A 24,886-nucleotide genomic window follows, 5' to 3' on the forward strand; every position below is an offset into this window, starting at 1 on the left:
GAATGAAAGTCCTCTGATTCCAAAGACAGTAGGCATTCCATTATACCTTACTTTCTACCTAAATGCTCTAATCTGTCTTTATTTTTTATTCCAGTGTTGCAACTCTAGATCAACATGTGAAGGTACATGGTGGTACATGGTGGGTGGGTGTGATCATATTTTTTTCAGACCCTCAATATGTCACATATACCTCTGCTAGGATGCCAAAACAGATGTATCTGTGGGTGAGTGAGAGATAAATGATCGTTACATAGGAGGTTAGGGTGGAATAACAGATGTCCCTAGGATTACTGAATTGAGGAGCCAGTGAAAAATCTTGCAATATGCTTTTTTTCTCCTCTGAATACAAACCCAGCCCTTAGTGACCTTACATGGATTGTAAAATGATAAACATGTGCTCATCATCCTGTTCATTATTCATAAATGGATCTTAATTAGACACCATTTAAAATGAATATGTTTTTCATTCTAAACAAAACCTCATTGCTACTGTTCATTTGAGTCATTTGAAAATCAACACTGTGACTAATTAAGTTTAAGAAATTAAATACATGAATAACAATAGCTAATTTTAACATAGCATTTTTAGGGTTGCATACAGTCTCATCTGCTCTTCATCACAACCCTGGAAGGTAGATGCTATTATTAATCCTATTTTACAGCTGAGGAAACTGAGGTAAAGTGACTGGTCCAGGATCATACAGCTAATAAGTGTCCAAAGCTGAATTTGAACTCAGGTCTTTATGATTTCAAGTCCAGTGTTCTATCCACTGTCCTACCTAGCTGCCATTAGATCATAAAGCTAGAAAGAATCTTTACATATAAGAATCTCTGATAGTATGAAAATATACTTGAAAAAAATTTCAATTTCAGGAGGGAAAAGTTAATGATGAGATAGAAAAGTTTTCGCCAAAGACTGCTTTTGGCAAAATTTCCAGTTCTGTAGGACTCTGCTTTTGCAGCATTCTCTTTGCTCCCCTTCTCTTCTTCCTGGCTTTATCATATAGACCTTGACTGTCTAGATACTTCGTCCCAACCCCCACTTTATGTCATAAAAGTCCTCCTTGATTAGAGTCCCACATCTTCCATCAAAGTGGTACCTGCTCCATATTTTATTTCCCAAATTGAGATGAACCAGTTAACTCAGTTTATGCATAATAAGAACTTAATATACTTTCTTTTCAAGAGAGCACTGAATTGTAATGTATGATTTTAATGCTTTAACACAAAATGGATGAATAATATCATCCCAGAATTATCAGAAATGTTTTCCATCTGACTCCAGAACATTGCAGAACCTCCTAAAAAGACATACCTAATTACTCAATGGAGTTTGGCTCATCAATGAACAATAATAAAATGAATGAAAAATGTTTATTGCCCAGCATTCAACAAATTTATATGGACACCAAGTACAGTTAGTCCAACAGTATTCATTTCTGGAACAATAGTATAAATGGACAATAAGCTGAACTCAAGAGTTGAACAAAAGGTAGGGCACTAGATTGCTTTGGGAAATTTCAAAACCCTTTTATTGACCTAGAATTGTCCATGAAAGCAAAGGTCTATGTTTTCAATTTTAATATTTATTGCTATGTAAGCAAAACTTGAAATAGCTGCCTCCTAAGAACTAAAAATGAATATCATACAGAAGACAATAAGGGAGTTATGTTGTATTATAAGCAGATTGTAACTAATAATAAAGCCAGAAAGCCAAAATAAAAAATAGTAGGATAGTAGGTAAAGGACATCCTAAAGGATTGTATTATATTGTAAAGAAGATTAGAAGAGGTAATGAGGAGACGGCCTAGTATTGATGATAAAAATCTTTCCTATGCCTTGACTCACTTTACCTTAAGGGCTTATATATAATAGATATATGAATCTATATACATTTATATTATAGATATCTGCTTAAAGACTTTCCAGTTTATGGAAATTTGAGTCATAAGCTCTATATCAATTGATGCCTCCATAGCATTTGTGAGTTGCAAGTGAAAGTAATTATTTCCTTCTCCTTCTCTAAGCCTCAGCCTCACTGAAGTTAAATGATTTCTTTCAAAGAATGGTTGAGCTTATTCTTTCTCTATTTTTCTTGATGAAACTTTTTAGAAATGGATATATTTTCTTAAGAATTTCTTTGGCTACATCCCAAAGGTTTTTGTATGTTGTGTCATTGTCATTTTCTTTGAGAAATTACCTATGGTTTCTATGATTTGTTTTTTGATGTATCAATTCTTTAGGATTTAATATTTCACTTAAAGTTTAAGAGTTCATTTTTAAAATCCTTTATTGAATATAATTTTATTGCATAATAGTTAATAGGGATATTATATATGTAATATATTATATTCCTGCTATTTTGCATCAACTTCTGAACTTTTAAATGTTCTATCTAATGCAGTCAATTTTTATAAAGGTGTTATTCACAACTGAGCAATATTTTTACTACTTTTAGTTCCAATTCAGCAGTTGCCAAAGATTTAGAGTATCTAACTTTACTAAAATTTTAAACAGGCGTTTAATTTCTTTTTTGTCTATATTTTTGTTAGATTTTCCTAGAAGTGAAGAGGTACACTGAGGTTTCCCAACTATTATTTTCTCTTTTTAAAAACATTTTTATTGCTATTTGTTGTCATCATATATTCCCCATTTCCCCTCTCCTTCCAAGAGAACCATCCTATATAACAATGTTTTTTTAGAGTAAGAAAAGAGGAAAAATCAATACAATCAATCAATACATTGGAAAAGTCTGAAAATGTGCATTTGTGCAATACTTCTGGACCTCCCAGCTCCCTCAAAGTATGGACCAGGAGTAACCTCTCTTTGAGTCATGATTTTTCATTATAATTTTTTGACCACTAAGTTTTGATATTTTTTCCATATATACGATTGTTCTTCCATTTATATTATAGTTAATGTAGTGTAATAATAGTGTACATTTTTTCCTGGGTTCTTCTTACTTCATTTTGCATTAGTTCATATACGTCTTTCCATGCTTCTCTGTATTCATCACAATTATAATTTTTATGGTATAGTAATATTTCATTACATTCATATACTACAAATTGTTTAACCATTCCCCAATCAATGTGCAACTACTTTATTTCTACTTCTTTAGTATGACAAAAAGTGCTGCTATAAATCTTTTGGTATATATAGGGTTTTTTTTTTTCTGGGTTAATGAGCATGGACATTTTAGTCACTTTGTCTAATTACACATGTCTTTTTCAAATGGTTTTACCAATTCAAACTTCCACCAACAATGCACAAGTGGACCTATATTCCTACAATCCCTCTAACATGTCTAGATTCATTTTTTTTGTTATCGTTACCAATTTTCTGGATATGAAATGAAGTCTCAAGGTTGTTTTAATTTGCATTTCTCCTATTATAAGGGATTGGGAACATTCCTTCATGTAGTTGCAAATACAGTCAATCTTCAATATTTGTTTGTTTAAGTTTTGCAATTTTTAAGCATTGGCATGATTTTATTTTTCACTTTTGTACTGGCAACCAAGCACATTTATAGTTATGCACAGTAAAGAAAAAAATGAGAGGTATGAAACGTGCAAGTTTGTGGAACAGTTGGTAAACTAAACTAAACATTCCACTGATCTTGTTCACCTTCCTATTGTAACTTCCTGTGCATTCATTGCATATTTTTATTGTTTGCCTTTAAAAAAACTCAAGTTTTGTGTTGTAATTATGCCCCTAAAACATAGTGCAAGTCCATTAGGTTCTCAGTTTCAGTGTACATATTCATTGATGGGACTTAGTTAAAATAAAGCTAGATAAACTTCTTGTTGGAATGTCTGCAACCACTATTGGCCATAAATTTGATGTTAACAAATTTGTTGTATTTACTACAATGCCTTCACACCATTATCTAAAACAATGAAAGGTAAAATTCAAGTTAAAATATATTTTAGTTTTAGGAATTTTATTTGTTGTACAGTATTTATAGTACTGTAGACTTCATGTTCTATGAAAAGTGCATATTGTCCAAAATAATTTTTTGGACAAATAATTTTGAGATATTAGCAAAAAAGGTCACAGAATTCTAGGAAATTAGCAGCAAGAAAAAATGTTTTGCATATTTCCAATTTTATTTTGTTTACTTCATTTTATGGAATTTTTAAGGTTACTATATTAGGAAAATTGCATATATTATTTTGTTATAAAGAACTGTGTGCAGAAAAATTATTGGCAATCTCTAGTGAAAGATTACAGAATGTGGTTGTTGCAGAAGACTCATGTTCTATTTCCAATAAGTTCAATGTATCAATATTCTCATTTTTAACATTTCCCTTATTTTCTACACCTGCAAAAGTTGATCATTGACTATACTTTGGAATTCTTTTGAAAATTGTTGGTTCATATCCTTTGACTACATATCTACTGGGATCTCTATTAAATTTTTTGTGTCTCCTTGTAATCCAAATGACTTTTCCTTTAAGTACATACTAATATTTCCATATATTGAGTATTGATATTATTTCAATTGAGAAGCAGTATGGAATAATGGAAAGAAAAATAGCCAGGAAGACCTAGATTCAGGTCCTACCACTGATGTTTACTGGCTATGTAATCCTGGTCAAATAATTTACTCTCTCAGTTCTCTAGGCCAGGACTGTCAAACTCAGACAGAAATTAAAGTCACTGATTTTTACATAAGAATTCCTATGGGCCATATGGTGACTTAATCTTTAAATGTAATGTTATCTATGTTTTCTTATAGTTTTGTTTAATTATTTCCAAATTATATTTTAAACTGTTTTGGACCATCTTTGGTAGTGTGGTAGGTTACTTGTGATCCAAAATTCATATGCTTGACACATCTGCCTTAAGTAACTCTTTAATTAATCTAAAGGAAGGAACTGATTTGCATTTGTAAAAGATACTGACCTGTATTCATCACTTGATTGTTCTCTATACCAGTGAAATCACAGTTCCAGTTTGTTGTTGTTGTTGACTGGTTTTCAGTTGTGTCTGACTCTTCATAATCCCAACTGGGGTTTTCTTGACAAAGATATTGGAATGATTTATCATTTCCTTCTCCAGGTCATTTTGCAATTGAGGAAATAAAGGCAAACAAGGTTAAGTGACTTGCCCAGGGTCACACATCTAGTGCCTGAGTTCTGATTTAAACCTCAGGTCCTTCTTGACTCCAAGGTGAACACTCTATCCACTGCACAGCCCAGCTGACACTACTACCTTTCTGTGCCCTCTATACACAATGTGAAAGTTTCCCTGTTTATCTCTTTTAATCACTTCTATTTTTAATGTTGCCTTGTCTGAAATACTGATTGCTTTCTCTCATTTTTTAGTTTGCTTAAGGTAAAATTCTATTTTAGCCTCATATTTTTAGCTCTGTAAGTAACTTTAGGTTTCCAGTTTGTTTTATTTCCTTTCTCATCCATTTTGCCATTCTCCACTTTATAAATGAGTTCATCCTATCCATATTCAGAAATATGATTGTTAATTGTGTATTTACTTTGATCCTGTTGTCTTATACTTTTCCCTCTTTTTGTGGCTTCCAACTTTTCTCTGTATAAGGAAGAAAGAAGTCAGTGATGGGGAAGAAAATAAATGTGAATGTGAATGGTTAATCTAATTCTGTTCTACTATCTTTCATCTCTTCCATTAGTTTAGACCTAATTCCTAATTTCCCCTTGTATCTCCAAGAAAATTTCATTTTCTTTTGCTTCTTTCCCAAATCAAATCTTCTTAAAAATTCATTCTGCAACAGATCATGCAAGTCTTTCCAGGCTTTTCTGAAATCCTATCCCTCATGATTTTTTGTAGTGCAACAGTGTTCCATCACATATATATACCACAGTTTGATCAGTCATTCCCCCAATGGATGAGCATCCCCTCAATGTCCAATTCATTGTCACTACAAAAAGAACTGCTATGAATATTTTTGTGCATGTAGAATTTTTACCCTTTTTCATGATCTCTTCAGGATATACACCCAGTTTTGGTATTGCTCAATGAAATGGTGTGCACAGTTTTATTGCCCTTTGGGCATAATTTCAAATTATTCTCCAGAAAGATAGAATCAATTTACAACTCCACTAACAATGCATAGTGACCCAGTTTTCCCACATCCTCTTCAATACAGATCATTTTCTTTTCTAGTCATTGGCCAATATGATAGGTGTTTTCATTTGTATTTCTCTAATCAATAGTGATTTACAGCAATTTTCATTACTATAGCTTTGATTTCTTCATCTGAAAATTGCCTTTCCATATCCTTTGAACACTGTTCCCCCCACTTTCTTTCACACTTGTGGGAGAGATACAACAGAACATATATTGTAAGGTTTGATGATTAATTTTGCTGACTTCTTTTTCTTCTTCTTTAAAAAAAATCTTTCATTATACAGATTTTTTTTTAAAGATGAATCTCTGGGAATGGGAGAATACAGGAGAAATTTTAGTTAACAAAAATATATTAATATTAATTTAAAGAAGAAAAATACAAATTAAAATAACTACTAGGTTTTATCTTACATCTCACAAATTGGCAAAGATGACTAAAATAAACGAGAATGGTTAATGTTATAGGGGTTGTGTGGCAAACTGCCCACTAATATGCTACTGGTGGAGCTGTGAATTGTAGCAGCCACTTTGGTAAGTAATTTGGCATTAAATTTAAAAAGTGTCTTTTAAGGACCCTACCTTTTGACCCAGAGTTTCCACTGGTGGAATATTCTAGACACATCAGTAATAAAAGGAAAGGTCCCATAATTCAACAAAATGTTTGTAATAACACTTTTATAGTAGCAAAGAACTAGAAACAAAGTAGAGAGTGACTAAACAAATTGTGGTACATGAATATATTAAATTTTTATGCTATAAGAAACCATATGACAGAAAAATATGGAATAGCTTATATGAAACTGATACAAAATACAAGTCTCTTGGAGACCAAGTGTGATGACATCATTAGAAGATATTTGAGGATGTGGAAAGGTCAGATGCCTGAATTGCTTAGCCATGTGTTAGATCTATGCACATCTATTTTTTCCCATTAAAAGTAAGTATATTCAGGGACGGTTAGGTGGCACAGTAGATAGAGCACTGGCCCTGGAGTCAGGAGTACCTGAGTTCAAATCCGGCCTCAGACACTTAATAATTACCTAGCTGTGTGGTCTTGGGCAAGCCACTTAACCCCATTTGCCTTGCAAAAAAACCTAAAAAAAAAGTAAGTATATTCGTGAGAGTGTGTGTATGTGTGTGTATATATCAATGTTTATGAGGAAAATGATCTATTGTTATTTTATTAAATGTCTTTGCTCTCAATTAATTGTATATTCTCACTGCCTAATTTTTTTGGTTGTTCAGTTATTTTTTGTTTTGTCTGATTCTTCATGATTGCACTGGGGATTTCCTAGCAGATACTGGTGTATTTTGCCATTTCCTTCACTAGTTTATCTTACAGATGGGAAAACTAGGGTAAAGGGGGTTAAATGACTTGCCCAGGGATATACAGTTACCAAGCGGCTGGGGCTGGGATTTGAATTCAGGTCTTCCTCATTCTAAGCCTGACTGCTGATGTATAAAATATACAAACTGATGAGGACTTCTAAACTATAGTTTTTGGTGAATTTTGACCCATAGAGAATATGTAACTGAGGGTAGTAGTCTTGTCTGGAGGGACCCAGTTTGAGATAAGGGAATGTCAACATAAAGCAAAGGATCTAATATTAGCACTATCCACAAGTGGAATAGGTTGACTTAGGATATATATATTCCCACTAACTGGTGACTTTCAAGTTGGAGGACCAATTTATGTTATAATAGAGGGTCTCTCAGGTATGTATTGAGATTTGATAGTCTCTGAGATGCCTTCCATTCTGTAAAAACACATATCATGAGACCCAGATGAACAACAATGCAGGATATAAAGGACACCTGTGAAAAGGAAAATTTCTAGGCAATAATGTGGTGTTTTGGGACCAAAGATAGAAAAGTGCTTTCTGGGTTTTTCAAAAGAAGAAAGATGATAGATTTTTTAGGTTATAAGGGGAAAGAAACAAACATTTGTTAAATTTCTACTGTGTGCTAGGTACTGTGCTAAGCATTTTTACAAATATTATTTCACTTGATCTTATTGTCCCCGTTTTGCTGTCAAGTAGACTGAGACAGAGTTAAAGTGATTTGCCCAAGATCACACTTCTAACAAGTGTCTGAGATCAGATTTGAATCTAGGTCTTCCTGGGTCATTCTATAATGAATGACCTTAATTCCTTATGAAATTCTAAAATATATTTTAAAAGGACAGATTGTAAACACATAGAAAAGTGTTAAAAAGCCAATGAGTCATGTCAGACTAACTTCATTTCTTTTTTTTTCTTTTTAAACAGAATTACTAGATGAGAAGACCAAGAATATTCCTTAGGCATATTATACCTGGATTTCAATATGGCATTTGACAAATTCTTTCATGATATCTTTGTGGAAGAAATGGAAAGGTGTGGACTAAACGATTATATAGTCTGGTGTTCTTGGAATTGGTTTAGTGAATGGACTCAAAGAATGGTAATTAATATATTTATATCAATCTCTTTAAAGGGCTCTAGTGACACCCCATGAATCCCTGTTATTGGTCCTTTTCCATTCAATGGTGGATAATTTCATTGAATAACATGGATATTAGGTATATTGATGAAATTTCTGGATAACTGAAGCTGACAATATGGTTAGCATGGTAAATGACATAATTAGCATTCAAACTATCTTGATGGGTTATGACAATGGGTGAAATCTAAAAAAGTAAAGTTGAATAAGGATAAACATAAAATCTCAACTCTGGATTTAAAAACTCAAATATATATATATATATATATATACATATGTATATATATTTAGGGAGCCATGTTGAGAGACAATAGTTTGTGTGAAGTGGAAAATCTGGAGTTTTTAGTGAACTGAGAAGTCAAATGAGCTAGTTGGATGACATGACAGCCAAAAAAGCTAATAGATTGAATCTATACTAATAGAAACAAAATATGCCTAATAAAGTATATAATTCTGCTAAAATGAGCCATTAGGAATCCAACAGTTACAATAGGGTGCAGTTGAAATGACAATAGGTTTTGGAATCAAAGCACCTAGGGTTAAAAACCTAACTTTGTTAATTACAGGCTAGGTGTCATTTTGCATATCATTTATACTCTCTGAGACTCATTTTTCTCATCAATAAAATGAGGGAGTTGTACAAGATAAATCTAAAATATCTCTCTCTCTCTCTCTCTCTCTCTCTATCTATCTATCTATCTATCTATCTATCTATACTCTGAAATGTGACTACAAGAAGAAAACCAAAGTGCAGATTGGATTTGAAATCATGTCATAACAGTAATAAGGCAGCTGGGTGGCATGGTGGATACAATGGTTTTGGAATTAGAAGATCTGAATTTGAATCCTGCCTCAGATAATTTCTAGTTGCTAGAAAAACTTGCTGAGCAAGTTGCTTAAAATTTCTCTCAGCCTACAATGATAGTTGTATCATTAAAGATTTGCATACACACACACACACATACACACAACAAAATATGATTCAACCACCCTATGAGGAAGATATTACCAATATGTAGTATTATCATCCATTTTATTTGTTTAAAAAAATTATTCTGAACTTTAACATCAAAATAGAGCATTTCCAAGACACAGCAGATGATTTTTAAAAAGGCATATGAAATTGCAAATCACCATTTCAAACCACTTGCTTTTTTTAAATACTAGATTTCTCTTCATATTTGTGAATGTTTAAAAATTCTGCAGCAGTCCTTTTTGGCATCATTATTACTAATAACCTTCTTCCTCAATCACCCTTCTCATTTAAAAAGCTGAGAAAAGAAAAAGAAAAAGACTTGTAACAAAGAGAGTCAAGCAAAATGTATCCACACAATGTTCTTGTCCAAAAATATATGTCTCTGCACCTTGATTCCGACACATTTCAGTCAAAAAGTGAACAAAATGGTATCATGAGTCTTCTAGAGAAGACTTATAATCATTAAAGTGAATGGAGTTCTTAAGTTTTGCAAAGACTTATTTTTTGTTTAGTGTTATTGTCCTTGTATAAATGGTTCTCCTGGTTCATGAAGTCATCTCTTTCAGCATTATTCATGGTGCAATAATATTCCATTACATTCTCATGCCATTTGTTCAGCTATTCTTCAATTTCTGGACATCCCCTAAAGTTGTATTTTTTCTTTTCATTTTTCTTTTTAATCCCCCCCTTCAAGATAAAAAAACATATGATTGTTTTTGACACTTCCCTAGCCTGTACTATCCTCCCTTGATGATCAATACCATCTCTTCATCCTAGTTTGTTTTTTCTTTTCTGTTTGCTGTACTTTTGCTAAGTTATTTGTGTGTTCAACCCTCCTTAGCCTATTTCAGATAAAAATGAGGTTACTCAGAGGAACACTCCTTACCCTAGTCTTTCTTCCATTTTTGTATATTCTCCTTCTCGTGAACAATTATGAGAAATAGTAAGTTTCAACTCCTTCTTACTTTCTATAACAGCAAATTCTTTTGAAATTTTCTTTTCAGTTTTTTCCAGTTCAACAAGCATTTAATTTTTTTAAATTCAATTTTATTTTAATTTAAGTTCTAATTCTCGCCCTCCTTTTTCCCCTCTGCTCCTCCCTCATTAAGAAAAAAGTAAAACAAAACCTATTATAAACATGTATATTGACTTGCATGGGCCATATTCAAAAACCGTAATCCTCAATCTACACTCTGCATCCATCATTTCAGTATTTGGATGGGAGTAATGTATTTCATCTTGAGTCATCTGGATATGTGGTTGGTCACTGTGTTTATCTGAGATTCTAAGTCTTTCACAGTTGTCTTTGCAATATTGTTGTTATTAAATAAATTGTTCTCCTGGTTCTGTTCACTTTGCTTTGCATCAATTAGTTATTTTAAAACCATCACTTCCATATTTTCTTAAGAACATTAATATTCATTTATCTTCATATATTATAATTTGTTCAGTCATTCCCCAGTTGAAAGATATATCGCTCTCTCCATATATATATATATATATATATATATATATATATATATATATATATATATAAAACACATATAGATGCCTTTTCCCTTTCTTTAATCTCTTTGAGGTGTAGATTTCAACATGCTGGGTCAAAGGATATGCACAGTTTTATACCTTTGTACTCTTAATAACTAATTAATAATTTTGGAGACATAGTTCCAAACTGCTTTTCAGATTGGTTGGACCAGTTTACAATTCTACTAACAGTGCATTAATATAAGTATTTTTCTACATCTCCTTTAGCATTTGTTGTTTTCTTTTTTTAATCAACTTACCCAATTTGATGGGTAGAAAGTGATAACCTCAGAGTTGCTTTAATTTACATTTATTTAATTATCAGTGACTTAGACATTATTTTGATGTAGCTGTTAATAGCTTGAATTTCTTCCTCTGAAAATTGTTTGTTCATATCCCTTATTAGTTGCAGAATGAAGATTCCTTTTAATCTCTTGTCTCTTTCACCTCTTTCACCTCTCAAAATTCAGAACAACACCAATTCATCCCCTTGTCCTGTTTTTCCTTTTTTGATTCCCTTTTTTGAATTCATTGGGTTCTGAAAAGTCTATTTCTTCTCTCCTTTTAGTCTTATATCATCATCCAATCCCTTCTAATTGCCCATGTAAATATATCTTTCTAGGTTTATGCTGCTCATCAAAGCTTCCAAGGGCCCCCACTATAGGTTTACAATGGGACTTAGAAGATGAGGGAGAGCTCCTTTATCTTGCTGCCTCCAAATCAAGAGCCTTGCAAACTTCATGTGATTTTGGTTGGTCTCTAGCCATATCAGGAAACTACAAATTTCTTTGCCTTTAAGAATACTGACTTTGCTGATAACTACCTTTCCTAATATCTATGGGCTGAGTTTTTATTGCCCCTAGGGTAGAAGAAATAATTTAATGGGTTGGGGTTTGGTTTTTTTTTTTTGGATTTCTTAAATCATTATTTAGTGTGAATTTCAGGTTTTATTAGGGTAGTGTCAGAGCCTTGTGGTCAACTCTACTCAGGTAGAAAGTTCCTTATCATTCCCATTTTACAGATGAAGGACCTGAGGTTCAGAGATATTAAATGACTTGCACAATCTACACTCAGTGATATAACTCACATAACTTGTAAACAATAAAGGCAAGATTTAAGTCCAGATCCAATTCTATCCATTTTTCAGGATGTCACAGAAAGTTTGACCCATAATTAAGAGATGTTTAAACTAGAGAAGAAAATATTTAGAGGAAGTATATTAAACAGTTCTTCAAATATCTGGAGTAGTCATTTGCATTAATTTTTCTTGAAAACTTTTCAGAGAACTGAAGTTAGCAGGAATTGACTGAAGAAGATGGGCAGATTTTGGCTTGATGAAAAGCTTAGTAGGGATAGCTTGCCTTGGTAGCTTCACCACTGCAGGAGGTCTTCAAGCAGAAGTGACAAGTGATCACTTGTCAGGATACCGTCAAGAGCAAACCTGTTCACTTATTAAGTGGATTAGACTACAGTTCCTTTTACCTCTTAGATTCTAGAGTTTTATTATGTGAACAGTTTTTATTTCTCTATGAGAAAACACACATACAATATTATATTTTATTCTTTATACAGTATAGTATTTTTCTTTCAAAATATTGTCATGACTCAATATTTATGGTATTGGTCTATATTAGTCCATAGATCCCAGTGGATCTTTGGGTCCTCTGAAAAATATATAAAAACCTGATCCTGACATTGAAGGCCCTTAGTGATTTGATCCCATTTTACCCTTTAATTCAATTCAAAAAAATTATTGATTGGGTCTTATATGTAAGGCATTGATAGGCACTGGAGGATACAAAAACACAAGCTAGTCCTTCCTTCCAACAGCTTGTTTATTTACATTCTAACCTTCCAACTTTATTTCATGTTATTGTCTTTCACATACTCACCAGTCAGACTGTGAACTTCTCATATTTAGAATACTTCAAAAATTAAGGACATCATGCTTTTTGGGTGCCAGATGCTCTGGTTGCTCTTGCATTTTTCCAAAGTGACATTAATGTAATTCCATCTGCCCATTTTCCTTTTTTTAACCACCACAATGCTTCCATGTTAGAATATTCAAGAATGTCATGTATACTCACCCAGAAATCCTGAATATTCTCAAATCATGAAAATACCTTCACTATGTAGTCAGTTTATTTTTATTTTTTGCTCTTAGACTCTTTGTGACCCCAAAATTCCAATGAAAAGAAAATCGAAGGAATTCCAAAGAGTGAAACTACCAACATCTCTTAGAAACCTTGCTCCCTGTCACTAAATAAGACATATGTCACTAATCAAAACCCTCTTGATAACATTAGTCCTCTTCTAGAATGAAGGACAAAGAATAACAGGGCCTGAGGACCATATATGAGGGAACATGTGTTCAGGACAGGTAAAATAGCTCTTAAGACCACTAAATATTGAAGACCAGAGCATGTTCTTAATATCAGCTCTCGACTGAAAGAAGTTTCTCCTATATATTTGTCATTTTCAGCCCAGCAAACAAACCAACATAAAGTGTTGTTGCTCAGAGTGTGATGGCAGCCAATCAAACTATTTTATTGCTGTATTTTGCTATCATTAGTAGTCAAGACATATGTCTCTATTTTAACAACAGGTTTCTTTTTTCTCTTATTCAGAGTTGAGGGAGAAAGAATGGACATGGGAGTGGGTCATACAATGGATGAAAGCAAACTTCCTCTAGTTATACCAACAGTACTGCTGTCACTTCAAAACAACAGTTATCCTAAGACATCTGTGCCTCTGATAGGTCATGATATGACAGAATTATACAAGAAACATGAATTGGAAAGAAATGACACCAATTTAGCATATGAACCAATACCAGGAGAAATTGCCGCAATCAGCGTGGTTTTCGGAATTCTGTGGTTGTTTTCTGTATTTGGAAATGCCTTGGTTTGTGTGGTCATCCATAGGAGCAGGAGGACTCAGTCCACTACCAACTACTTTGTGGTTTCATTAGCATGTGCTGACCTCCTCATCAGTGTGGCCAGTGCTCCTTTTGTCCTACTGCAGTTTACATCTGGTAGGTGGACCCTGGGTAATGTCATGTGTAAACTAGTAAGATACTTTCAACACCTCACACCAGGGGTGCAGATCTATGTGCTACTTTCAATATGTATAGACAGGTTCTATACCATAGTCTACCCTTTGAGTTTCAAGGTGTCCAGAGAAAAAGCCAAGAAAATGATTGCAGCATCTTGGATCTTTAATGCAGCCTTTTTGTCCCCCATATTCTTTTTTTATGGCTCCAGTTGGGATCATCATTGTAATTTTTTCCTCCCTTATTCTTGGGATGGGACTCTCTACAGTATTATTCACTTTCTGGTGGGTTTTGTGATTCCATCCTTCTTCATCATCATATTTTACCAAAAGGTCATCAAATATATTTGGAGGATAGGCATTGACAGTCGAACAGTGAAGAGGACAATGAACATCGTTCCAAGGACAAAAGTGAAAACTATCAAAATGTTCCTGATGCTGAATCTAATATTTTTGCTCTCCTGGCTTCCTTTTCATGTGGTCCAACTGTGGCACCCTCATGAAAGAGACTATAGAAAAAGTTCCTTGGTTTTCACAGTGATAACTTGGATATCATTCAGCTCATCAGCCTCCAAGCCTACCTTATATTCCATTTATAATGCCAACTTCAGGAGAGGAATGAAGGAGACTTTTTGCATGTCTTCAATGAAATGCTACCGAAGTAATGCCTATACTATCACAACCAGTTCAAGGGTGGCTAAAAAAAATTATGTTGGCATTTCAGATATCCCCGTCACAGCCAAAACTGTTACCAAAGACTCAATATATGACTCATTTGATAGGGAAGCCAAGGGGAAAAAGCTTGCTTGGCCCATTAATTCAAATCCACTAAATACTTTTGTCTAATCTCTCTCCATTCTTTTGATAACTATTATGTACCAAATAGACTACAGGCTTTAAAACTTCAGGAATGGATGGATATTTACTTAGCATACACATTTTAGGGGGAAATGTTTTATTTTGCTATGATGTATTGATTTAATTGTAATATGTATTTTTGAATAATTTTAGTTTACTTCCTAGTTTTTGAGGTTCACTTATCTTAGAATTTACATTGGCTGTATTTTATGAATATGAAGTGGATTGTATTTAACATAGTCCATTAATGGTTTTTAAAAAAACAATCCATAAAACTAACCAAGGCCATATAGTACATATAAAGATACTTTTTATAAGTAATACTTTTCTTTTCTATAAAAGTATTTTGCAATTCTAGGGCTTCCATCTCATGGTTTAATTTTTACTTTTCTTAGGTTTGACTTCTTTGAGATGATCCCAGGTTAATGTTGTTTACTTGCCTTATGAAACCAACATTTTTCCAGATACTCCCATTTGGATACACAATTGAAATCATGGATAATTTTGAAGAACAGCATGTGCCCTTATGTCAGTGGTCAGTTTTGATCTATTTTTTTACTTTCTAAATCTTTCTTATCTAGGGTGATTGGTGAAGATCCAACAGTTTTAGCAATCAACTTAATAATTTCTTCCCATTTATTTCTATTCTGTGTTATATTTGGAATGTTCATTTCCTTTCTTTGATTTAAATATTATTAATGCAAATTAGCAGGTGCATGTGCTGGGCCCAGAAAATGCCAAGGTTGGGAGTGACAAATGACTTTCCTTTATTTAAGTAGTTCATAATGAAACTGTGTGCTTCCCTTATCCCCCACCCATCCTTACCATCCCAACAATGATATGAGACTAAAGAACTCACCTTTCTTCCCAAGCACCCCAAAAAGCCAGAATAGAAAACATCTTCCCAGCCAAGCTCATTTCCATCTTAACATTTTTGAAGTCACATTGCTTTTCATTCTTCAGACCTAGACTATGCTGTGATTTTTGGAGACCTATATTCTTGAGCCCCTATTTCCGGTATCCATCTTTCTTCTCTTCCTATCCAATCAACTTTTCAGTTTTTTTTTAAAAAAATAGAGGGCTAATGATAAATCCTTGCATGTTTATAAAATATCCTCAAATTAAGATTGTGGCCTTGGTTTACTCCTTTCACCTTAACTTCAGGTGTAATTGAGCAGTGGTTGTGGTGCCAGCAAGTACCTAATAAGATCTACAGGTCATCAGCAAACCACTCTCTACCACCACTGGGCTGTAAAATGATTCTACTTGCTTCTTGCAAGCATACACCTACATATAAACACACTCATTTCAGAAGAAAATATAGTATATTTTGCTGCTGTTTCTTATTGCCTCCTAATGTAAGTAATTGAGTTGGTGAGTGAATACTTTTCATTTTCATTACTAGACAGTTGTTACCCCCATATTCCTAAAATTCCCTCACCTTAAAGGTAAGGTGAACAGGAGATTAGGGATCAAAGGAAGGTAGGGATTGGTAGTGTTAAACAAGGCAAAAACATTTTGTTTCTGCCATTTTTTCACAAGTCACAGATTTCCAAACCACTTCCCAAAATGGAACTTAAAAGCTCAATCACTTGCCCCTATTAACAAATTCCCAAACCGGGAGGCTAGGTGGCACAGTGGATAAAGCACCAGCCCTGGAGTCAGGAGTACCTGGGTTCAAATCCAATCTCAAACACTTAACAATTACCTAGCTGTGTGGCCTTGGGCAAGCCACTTAACCCCATTTGCCTTGCAAAAACCTAAAAAAAATTCCCAAACTGGCAAAGACATTCTATGTACCCAAACACTTTTTTGCTCCCCAAACCCTTCTGGATTCCTGTATCTGTTATTATAGACTATTCTCAAACTATTGCCTAAAGCTGAATGAAACAGCTTTGGGGCACATTTGGATGAAAATTTGGACAAATTCCCAAAACTTCAAAGAGCAACATTCAATCTCCTATTTGCCTAGCAACAGCCAAGAGTTAAAAACATGAGCAGCTGGTAGGTGGGTGTTTTTTTATTCATCTTCATTAGGTAGCTAAGAAAACTGCCTCCTGATCCACAAGATCTCACATATACTTGACCTGTCGCATCCATATACACTATTATCTTATACTCCTCCATTTCAGTTAGACTCTTGGAAAGAGTTAACTGTATTTATTGCTTCCATTCCCACATCTACCTACATCTCAGACCCAGAGTCTCAGTGTGCACTACTAAATCAAATAGTCCTCTCAGTTTTCATTTTATCTGACCTCTCAGTAAAGAGGTCTACTGAACTGTCTGACCCCTACTTCTCCAGGATATTTCTCTCCTGCTTTGAAATACTGCCTTCTCCCAGTTCTCCTCCTTCCAGTCTGACTACTCCTTCTCAGTTTTTGTCCTTCTCTCTCTTTTCTTAATCTCCTAGAGTTCTCCTAAGCAAATGTGGTTTTCATTTCAAGTAGTTTATAACGAAACTGTGTGCTTCCCTTATCCCCACCCATCCTTACCATCCCAACAGTGACATGAGACTAAAAAACTCACCTTTGCAGAGGACACAAATGTGTATTTCCAGCCCAAATTTCCTACCTGAAATCTAGTCCCACCTGCTAACTATTAGACATTTTTACTGAATATCCTGTCAACATCTTGACAAAGCATGTGCAAAAGAGAACTCATTATCTTTCTCCCCTTAACCCAACATCTCTCCAAACTTTCCTATGTCTTTAGAGGATATCAGTGTCCAGTCACACAGGTTCAAAACTTTAGTCTTCCCTGACTCCTCATCCTTAGCTCCCTACATCTAATCAGTTGCCAAGTCTTTTCCCTCTATCTGCATAACATTTCTTGGATCTATTCCCTCCCTTTCATTAAGAAGATCACTGCTCAAGACCCTCATCACCTCTTACATAGACTACTACAATTCAGCATCTGAATTGGACTTTCTCCTTTACAATCTACTGTCCTTACAACTGCCAATATAATATTCTAAGACATAGGTCTGACCATGTCATTCCTTTGCTTAAGAACCTTCCATAACTTTGGTATCAGAGATTAGACAGAAATTCCTAAATCTGACATTTAAAATCATCTACAATCTACTCCCCCTTCCAGAGATTGATTTCATGTACTCCCCTTCATGCATGTTACATTCCAGATCTCTGACCTTTGTGCCTTTGCACAGGCTTGTTCCCCATGCCTGGAATGTACTGTTTTCTCCCCTCCACTAGAATCCCTAGTTTCCTTCAAGGCTCAGCTCAGATTGAGCTCCTGTGTCGAGGTTTACCTAATCTCTCTCTTCCTAACATGTTAATGAACTCTCCCTCCTCAATTCTCCTTGAACTAAATTTGTCTGTTTCTATATTGAGTTGAGAATGTAAGCTCCTTGAGGGCAGGGACCGTTTCATTTTTATTTTTGTATGTCCAGTGCCTATCAAAGGGCCAAGCACATAGTAGGCATTTAATAAATGTTTGTTGAATTGAATTGACCACGCAGAGTGATAAATGAATTATATTGGGTTAGAGCAAAAGGAAGCTAATTGGAATTAACATTCTTGCCCAGTACATATTAGATGTCCATAGATTGACTTAGGTGTCATTTACCTTTCTTGTTCCTTTTTTCAATTATATATAAAAGGAGAAATTTGAAATAAAACATTTATTTTTTTTTTAGTTTTTTGCAAGGCAAATGGGGTTAAGTGGCTTGCCCAAGGCCACACAGCTAGGTAATTATTATGTGTCTGAGGTCTTATTTGAACTCAGGTACTCCTGACTCCAGGACTGGTGCTCTATCCACTGTACCACCTAGCCACCCCAAAATAAAACATTTTTAAAGTTCTTTCCCCCTCTAACATACTATTGTTTCTACTCCCTCCCCCCATTTAGGGGGAAAGTCACATGCTCATTGAAATGATCTTTGATTTTTCCCTTTCCCAAGTATCATGAAGTGAGTACATAGGCTATTACTGACTGCAAAATAGCCTGGCTTCCAGCACAGGTGTATGTTTTCTTATATCTCCACTGCTTCACTCAGGGTGGAATAAAGGGCAAAATGATGCTCTACCCTAAAACCCTTCCTTAAAAAGAATTGCTCTATATGGAGGTCATTCTGCAAAGGCATAATCACAAAGGCAATAACTCAGCTGACACCAGCATACTACCCTGCTTCACCTTAGCAATATTACTTCTTCTATAGGAAGCAATATAGCTAAGACATTATTCACAACTTTGGCTTGGTCCAAAAAAGAGACATAAACAATTTGAATTGGAAGGGATCGACTTCCTCATTTAACACATAGGGTAACTCAGACTCAAAGAAATGAATGAACCTGTCTGAGCTCACACTATGAGTTGGAGACAAAGTTGAGACTAGAATGTAGGTACACAATTATCCCATCCACCTCATGGGGGCTAAGGGGAGCTGTGCCCTCGTGATCTGAAAAATCTGTGTAAAAGTTTTTGGCCTTCCCTTTGTACCAGAAAAGTCTAACTTTTTTCTTTTTTCTTTTTTGGGTGTTTACAGTACCTTATTATAAAATTTGGGTTAAGTACAGTATTTTATGCATTTCTCAGTTGCTAATTTTTTTCTGTGTCATCTGTGGTCCTTCACATGGGTATAGTCAGTGCCTTCCACAAAACTACACGAAAATTCCCATAATTTCTTATGCCAACTTGTGATGTATTGAAACTGAGATGTGGAATGACAAATGTGAGACAACTGCATTTTATAATAGGCTCTTCCTTTTAGATTTTTTAAAAATTTTATTAGTTTCTGTTAAAAATCATTCAACTATGTGACCCTAGGAAAGTCTCACATTGCCTTTCTATACCTCAGTTTCTTCATCATAAAATAGGCATAATAATGACATCTATCTCTCAGGGTATTTGTAAGAATTAAATGAAAGAATATTTTTAAAGCACTTAGCAAATTTAAAAAGTGCTGTGTAAATATATTGGCTATGATTATTCACTTAACTTATTCTTTTTTATTATTTTTATTATTAGAAAACTAACAGTTTGAAGGATTATGTGCTTTTTAGTTCAGCACACAGAAGATGGATTAAAATTCAAAGAACTTTTTTTCTACTGGTTTTGCAGTAGAAACAACAACCACTTGTTATACTGTGCCTGGAAGGTATGTATGGTCCAGCTATGCATAATCCTTGGCACAGCAATGGTGTAGAAGAAGTATTAATTTATCAATTGCTTTGAGCTACATAAAAAGCTTTTAGCTACTTAAAAACTTCTGTGTATCAAGAAGTCACTGTAGAAATAATTAGAATCAATGTGTTAGAAATATAAAATAACTCAACTTTTAGGGAAACTCAAAAACAATTTCCTCTGCAGACTTGAAATGACTACACAAAATATTGTGGTAAGCCATCATTATTAAAAAAAAAAAACAGCAGACCAAAAAAAAAATAGCCCTGCTAATTTATAATGCCATGAACCCTTTTTTTTTTCCTGGCAAGGCACTTGGGTTAAGTGACTTGCCCAAAGTCTCATAGCTAAGTAAGTATCAAGTGTCTGAGGCCAAATTTGAATTCAGGTCCTTCTGACTCCAGGGCCTGTGCTCTATCCACTGTGCCACCTAGTCGCCTCACTGCCATGAACTCTTAACTATTCCTGGGCCTCTGAAAATCAGCAACCATCCAAGGTGCAACATAGTCATGTAAAATAAGGAATACTTTTTAACATTATGTTTTATAAATATTTTCTGTAATACTAAAAAAATTATTCTCAGTGTGGCATGCAACTACTTATTTTGTAATTAATTGAGTCATATTTCATATCTGTGACCCAGAACCACAGCTCTGGGGTTTACAAGAACCATATTCATGGGGAGGAAGGGTCTGTTCCCCTGAAAATAATAGAAATTTGACTCATGTCTATCTTTCACATTCACAGGAAAGGGTCCTCAACTCCCACACCAACATATAGATCAACAAAATAAGAGTCGCTTCCAAAGAGTCCTAAGAGGCTTAGTCAAGAAGTTTCTCATTGCTCTGCTGTTGCTGTCTGGGCCACTTGGTTCCACCCTCAACTTGATGGAACCTTAGGAAGGTTCTCTAAAGGAGATATGCACAAGTTCCCAAATTTGCCTTCTGAGTAAAGCCTTTCTTCTCTCAATTTTTCTCTCAGCTTTATTCATCTATCTTTTTTTTTCTCCATCTTAAAATTCATGTCCAGGTTTATTATGGGGCAGTGAATCCATCATTCATCTTTAACATGGTGTCAATGGATCAAAAAGTCTTGGAGGGTAGGGTAAGTTTTAACTTTGTCAAGAAGTCATCAGAACAAAGACCCTGTTAATTTTTTTAATGCAGACTTAACCTTAATAACGGCTTAAGGAGATGCAAGAAGGATTCAAAGAAGTCTTATCTGGCTGCTCCTGGTAATAGTTCAAGTCCCAAAGTCTCTAGTGAATAATAATGCATAGAAATACCAGTTTCAAACTTTATTTGGAATAATCAAATGCCTTATTCTGACTTTAATCAAATTCAACATATATTTAATAAAGGACAGCTAGTGCCAAGCTGGAGTCAAGAAGACACATCTTCATGAGTTCAAATCTAGTCTCAAACGCTTTCTAGCTTTCTAGCTGGGTGACCCTGAGCAAATCATTTAACCCTATTTGCCTCAGTTTCTATATCTGTAAAAAGAACTAGAGAAGGTAAATGGCAAATTAATGAGGTTTGTCCTTCATTCTCAAAGAAGAGTGTGACATCAGGGAAGTGATGTCTTGACAAGCACATGAATTGGATTTGAGTAAGGGGGTGTTGCGCTGAGTCACCAGCTTCACGTTCTCTTCTAGAACTATCTAGGTCCAGTGCCCAGATGTGAATCAGGATGATTGGAGATGTCTCTGGATGGAAGGCAATTAGGATTGAATGACTTGCTCAAGGTCACACAGCTAGCAAGCGTTCAAATGTCTGAGGACAGATTGAACTCAGGTCCTCCTGATTCCAGGACTGGTGTACTGGTGTTCTCTATCCATTGTACCTCCTTGTTGACCTTTTCCAATAGCTTTTCCAAGAAAATTCCAAATGGGGTCACAAAGAGTTGCACACAACAACAACAACAACAAATATTCAATGAGCATCTACTAGACATTGGGATAAGCACTAGAAATACAAAGATACATCTGAAAGCTCTTAGCACAGTCAGATCTCACATTAGCTGCATAAATGTTTCTCAACAGACTATATTCTATTGAGAGAATAGAGAATAAAACACAGTCACAAATCATTGTGCTCCATGGAAGACTGAAGAGGAAGAAACTACTAGACATTCCTACAATATTCCAATCCTCTCTCTGTATCCTATCTTCTCTATCTGGAGCATATTCCCTCCACACTCCAGCTTTGTAAATCTGGAACTGGTTTTGTTGTACAGCTCAGGGATATATCCTACAGAAGACTTTTCCAGATCTACTCCATCAGTGCTCCCCCTCTCAAAATTATTTTGTTTTACTTTGTGTATGCTTGGCATTTACTTAACCATGTACTTATATTCCTACCACCCCACCAACTCCACGCAGGGTGGGGATTGCTTCATTCATCTTTGTGTGAGGGATCAGAGAACACATACCATGAACCACTGGAAAGGCTGAGCTCTCATGGTCACTTGTACTTAGGTCTGACTACTTTAGTCCCTATAGTGGTAACAAGGGAAGAAGGTGATGTCAGAGGAAATTGGCCAAAAAGGCAAGAGAGCTTTAATAGAGCCTCTTTAATAGACTTAAAGAGAGGCAATTTTTACTCTAACTCCATGTATGAGTATGTGTATGTTTCTCTGTCACAATCTCTCTTGTCTCTCTCCCTTTCTGTGTCCTCTCTCTCTCTGTCTCTCTACCTAATTTATCTATCTATCCATCCATCTAATCTCTCTCTCTCTCTCTCTCTCTCTCTCTCTCTGTTTTTTGAGTCTATGATCTTGAAATAGGAAACAAGAACCCTTCCTCCAATTTCTTTCCCAACCACATGATATATGTAGTCTTCATTCCTTATGCAAACACTAGAAGATCTGAGAGGGTAATGGGAGGAGAAGGAGGAGGAGGAGGAGGAGGAGGATACAGTTGGAGGTAAATGTTTCAATGGGAGCATGTGGACTAGTTTTCTTTTCACTTTATTCTATGCACAATAAATTATGTAATCATAGTGTCTTAAATTTCTGAATCTAGGAATGGTATGGGAAGTTAACTGAAAGAGTCGAATCCAAAGATTAGGAGGGGGAATCTGAGCCAGGTAGAGCAAGTAAATGTTATATTTTAATATTTTGCATGATGTTCCCATTAATTTCCAAATTAAAAAACAGACAATGAGGGGTTATTTCATGTTATTTTCAGGCTTGGGCTCAGCACTTAAATAATATTATAGGCAATTTTAAGCTGACTGCCCTCTGGTGGCCATTAAAAAGCTGCGACTTTTTAGGGAAAAACTACCCAAATAATAGACCAGAGAGAATAACTGAAAAAAAATGGACTAACTCTTCAAGTAGAGCGTCATCTGGTGGACAGTTCAGGTGTCTCACCCCTTCCCTAGCTAAACAGTAATAAGCCATCTCGACAAGCTTAAAAACATCATATCATACAATCAAAAGATTCCACATTAATGACTAATGTTACAAAAATAAATAGTCAATAATCATTTATTAAACTCTTTCTTTATATCAGGAAATACAAAGAAAGACAAAATATAGGCCCTGCCCTCAAGGAACTCACAATCTAATGAGGGAAGACAGCATGAAGTCAAATACATACAGGATAAAATTGAAATAATCATCAAAGGAAAGATTGGAATAAGGGGGATTGGGAAATGCTTCCTGTAAAAGGTGAACGTTTACCTGGGTCTTGAAAAGAAGTCAGGAGGCAGAGTTGAAGAGGCAAAGCATTCCAACTATGGAGGACAGACAGTGAAAATGTGCAGAATTGATAAAGTGTCTTGTTCCAGGTATCTACCAAGGGGGCAGATAAGAAAACTGGAAAGGTGAGAAGGGTTAGGCTATAAAGGACTTTGAATACCAAATAGAAGATTTTGTATTTAATCCTGAAGGTGATAGGGAGTTCTAGGAAGAGTTTATTGAGAAGAGAAGTGCCATATGGGCAGATCTGACTTTTAGGAAAACAACTTTGGTGGTTGAATGGAGGAAGGTTTGGAGTGAAGAAAGATTTGTTGTAGGCTGACCAACCAGTAGACTACTGTCAACAGGCCTTGGCAACAGATTGGGGCTGAGCTGGAGTGGGGGTGGGGTGGTGAGAGATGAGTAGTCTAAAATGACACCTAGCTTGAGAGCCTTAGGAAGATAACAGGATGGTGATGGTCTTGTTGTAATAAGAAAGTTTAGGAAGGAGGAACATTTGTAAAGGAAAGATAATGAGTTTAGTTCTGGACATATTGAAGTTAAGACAGATTCTTAGGACATTCAATTTGAGATGTCTGAGAGGCAGTTGGAGATTCAAGACTGGAGGTCAGCAGAGAAGTTAGGCCTGGATAAGTAGATTTGAGAATCATCAGTAGAAATGGAAATTGAATTTATGAGAGCTGATGAGATCTCCAAATGAAATAATATAGAGGGGGAAGAGAAGAAGGCTCAAGACAGCCCTGAGGGATAGCTAGGGTCAGCTGGAAGGAAAGAGAAGTCTGGAGAAGGACTATAACTGGGGGATAAGATAATTGAGTTACACTTGGGATATTCTTTTCATAAGTTCATTTAGGTACTATGTACATGGGAATGTGCTGGATGCTACAGTTACAAAGACAAAACAAAATAGCCCTCTGAGACAAAACAATCACTGCCCTTAAATTCTAGGGGATACATTTAAATGGACAAATGCAATGTAATTTTTTCAGTCTAATTAATATTTATTAAGCACAGAAACTAGGGATTCAAAGGGGAGCC

At 35.1% G+C, this 24,886-nt stretch overlaps 1 protein-coding gene across 14 annotated transcripts in view; it reads left to right on the top strand.

Moving 5' to 3' along the window:
• Window positions 1–22,593, top strand: part of GPR19 (G protein-coupled receptor 19) — a 70,813-nt gene extending 48,220 nt beyond the window's left edge. For 13 of the 14 annotated variants that reach the window (XR_012470189.1, XR_012470191.1, XR_012470193.1 and 10 more), the window contains 4 exons: window positions 8,376–8,550; window positions 13,720–15,536; window positions 19,991–20,120; window positions 20,894–22,593. Coding sequence is in view for 1 of the 14 variants with exons in the window: in XM_074194560.1 (XP_074050661.1) it covers window positions 13,736–14,989 (1,254 nt within the window). In the remaining 13 variants the exon portion in view is untranslated. Of the gene's footprint in view, window positions 1–8,375; window positions 8,551–13,719; window positions 18,471–19,990; window positions 20,121–20,893 lie in introns of those variants that run through there. The other variant, XM_074194560.1, reaches the window with a different exon arrangement.
• Window positions 22,594–24,886: the final 2,293 nt, after the last annotated feature.

Source organism: Macrotis lagotis, chromosome 7 (genome assembly GCF_037893015.1).
Source record: "Macrotis lagotis isolate mMagLag1 chromosome 7, bilby.v1.9.chrom.fasta, whole genome shotgun sequence".
Taxonomy (NCBI): Eukaryota; Metazoa; Chordata; class Mammalia; order Peramelemorphia; family Peramelidae; genus Macrotis; species Macrotis lagotis.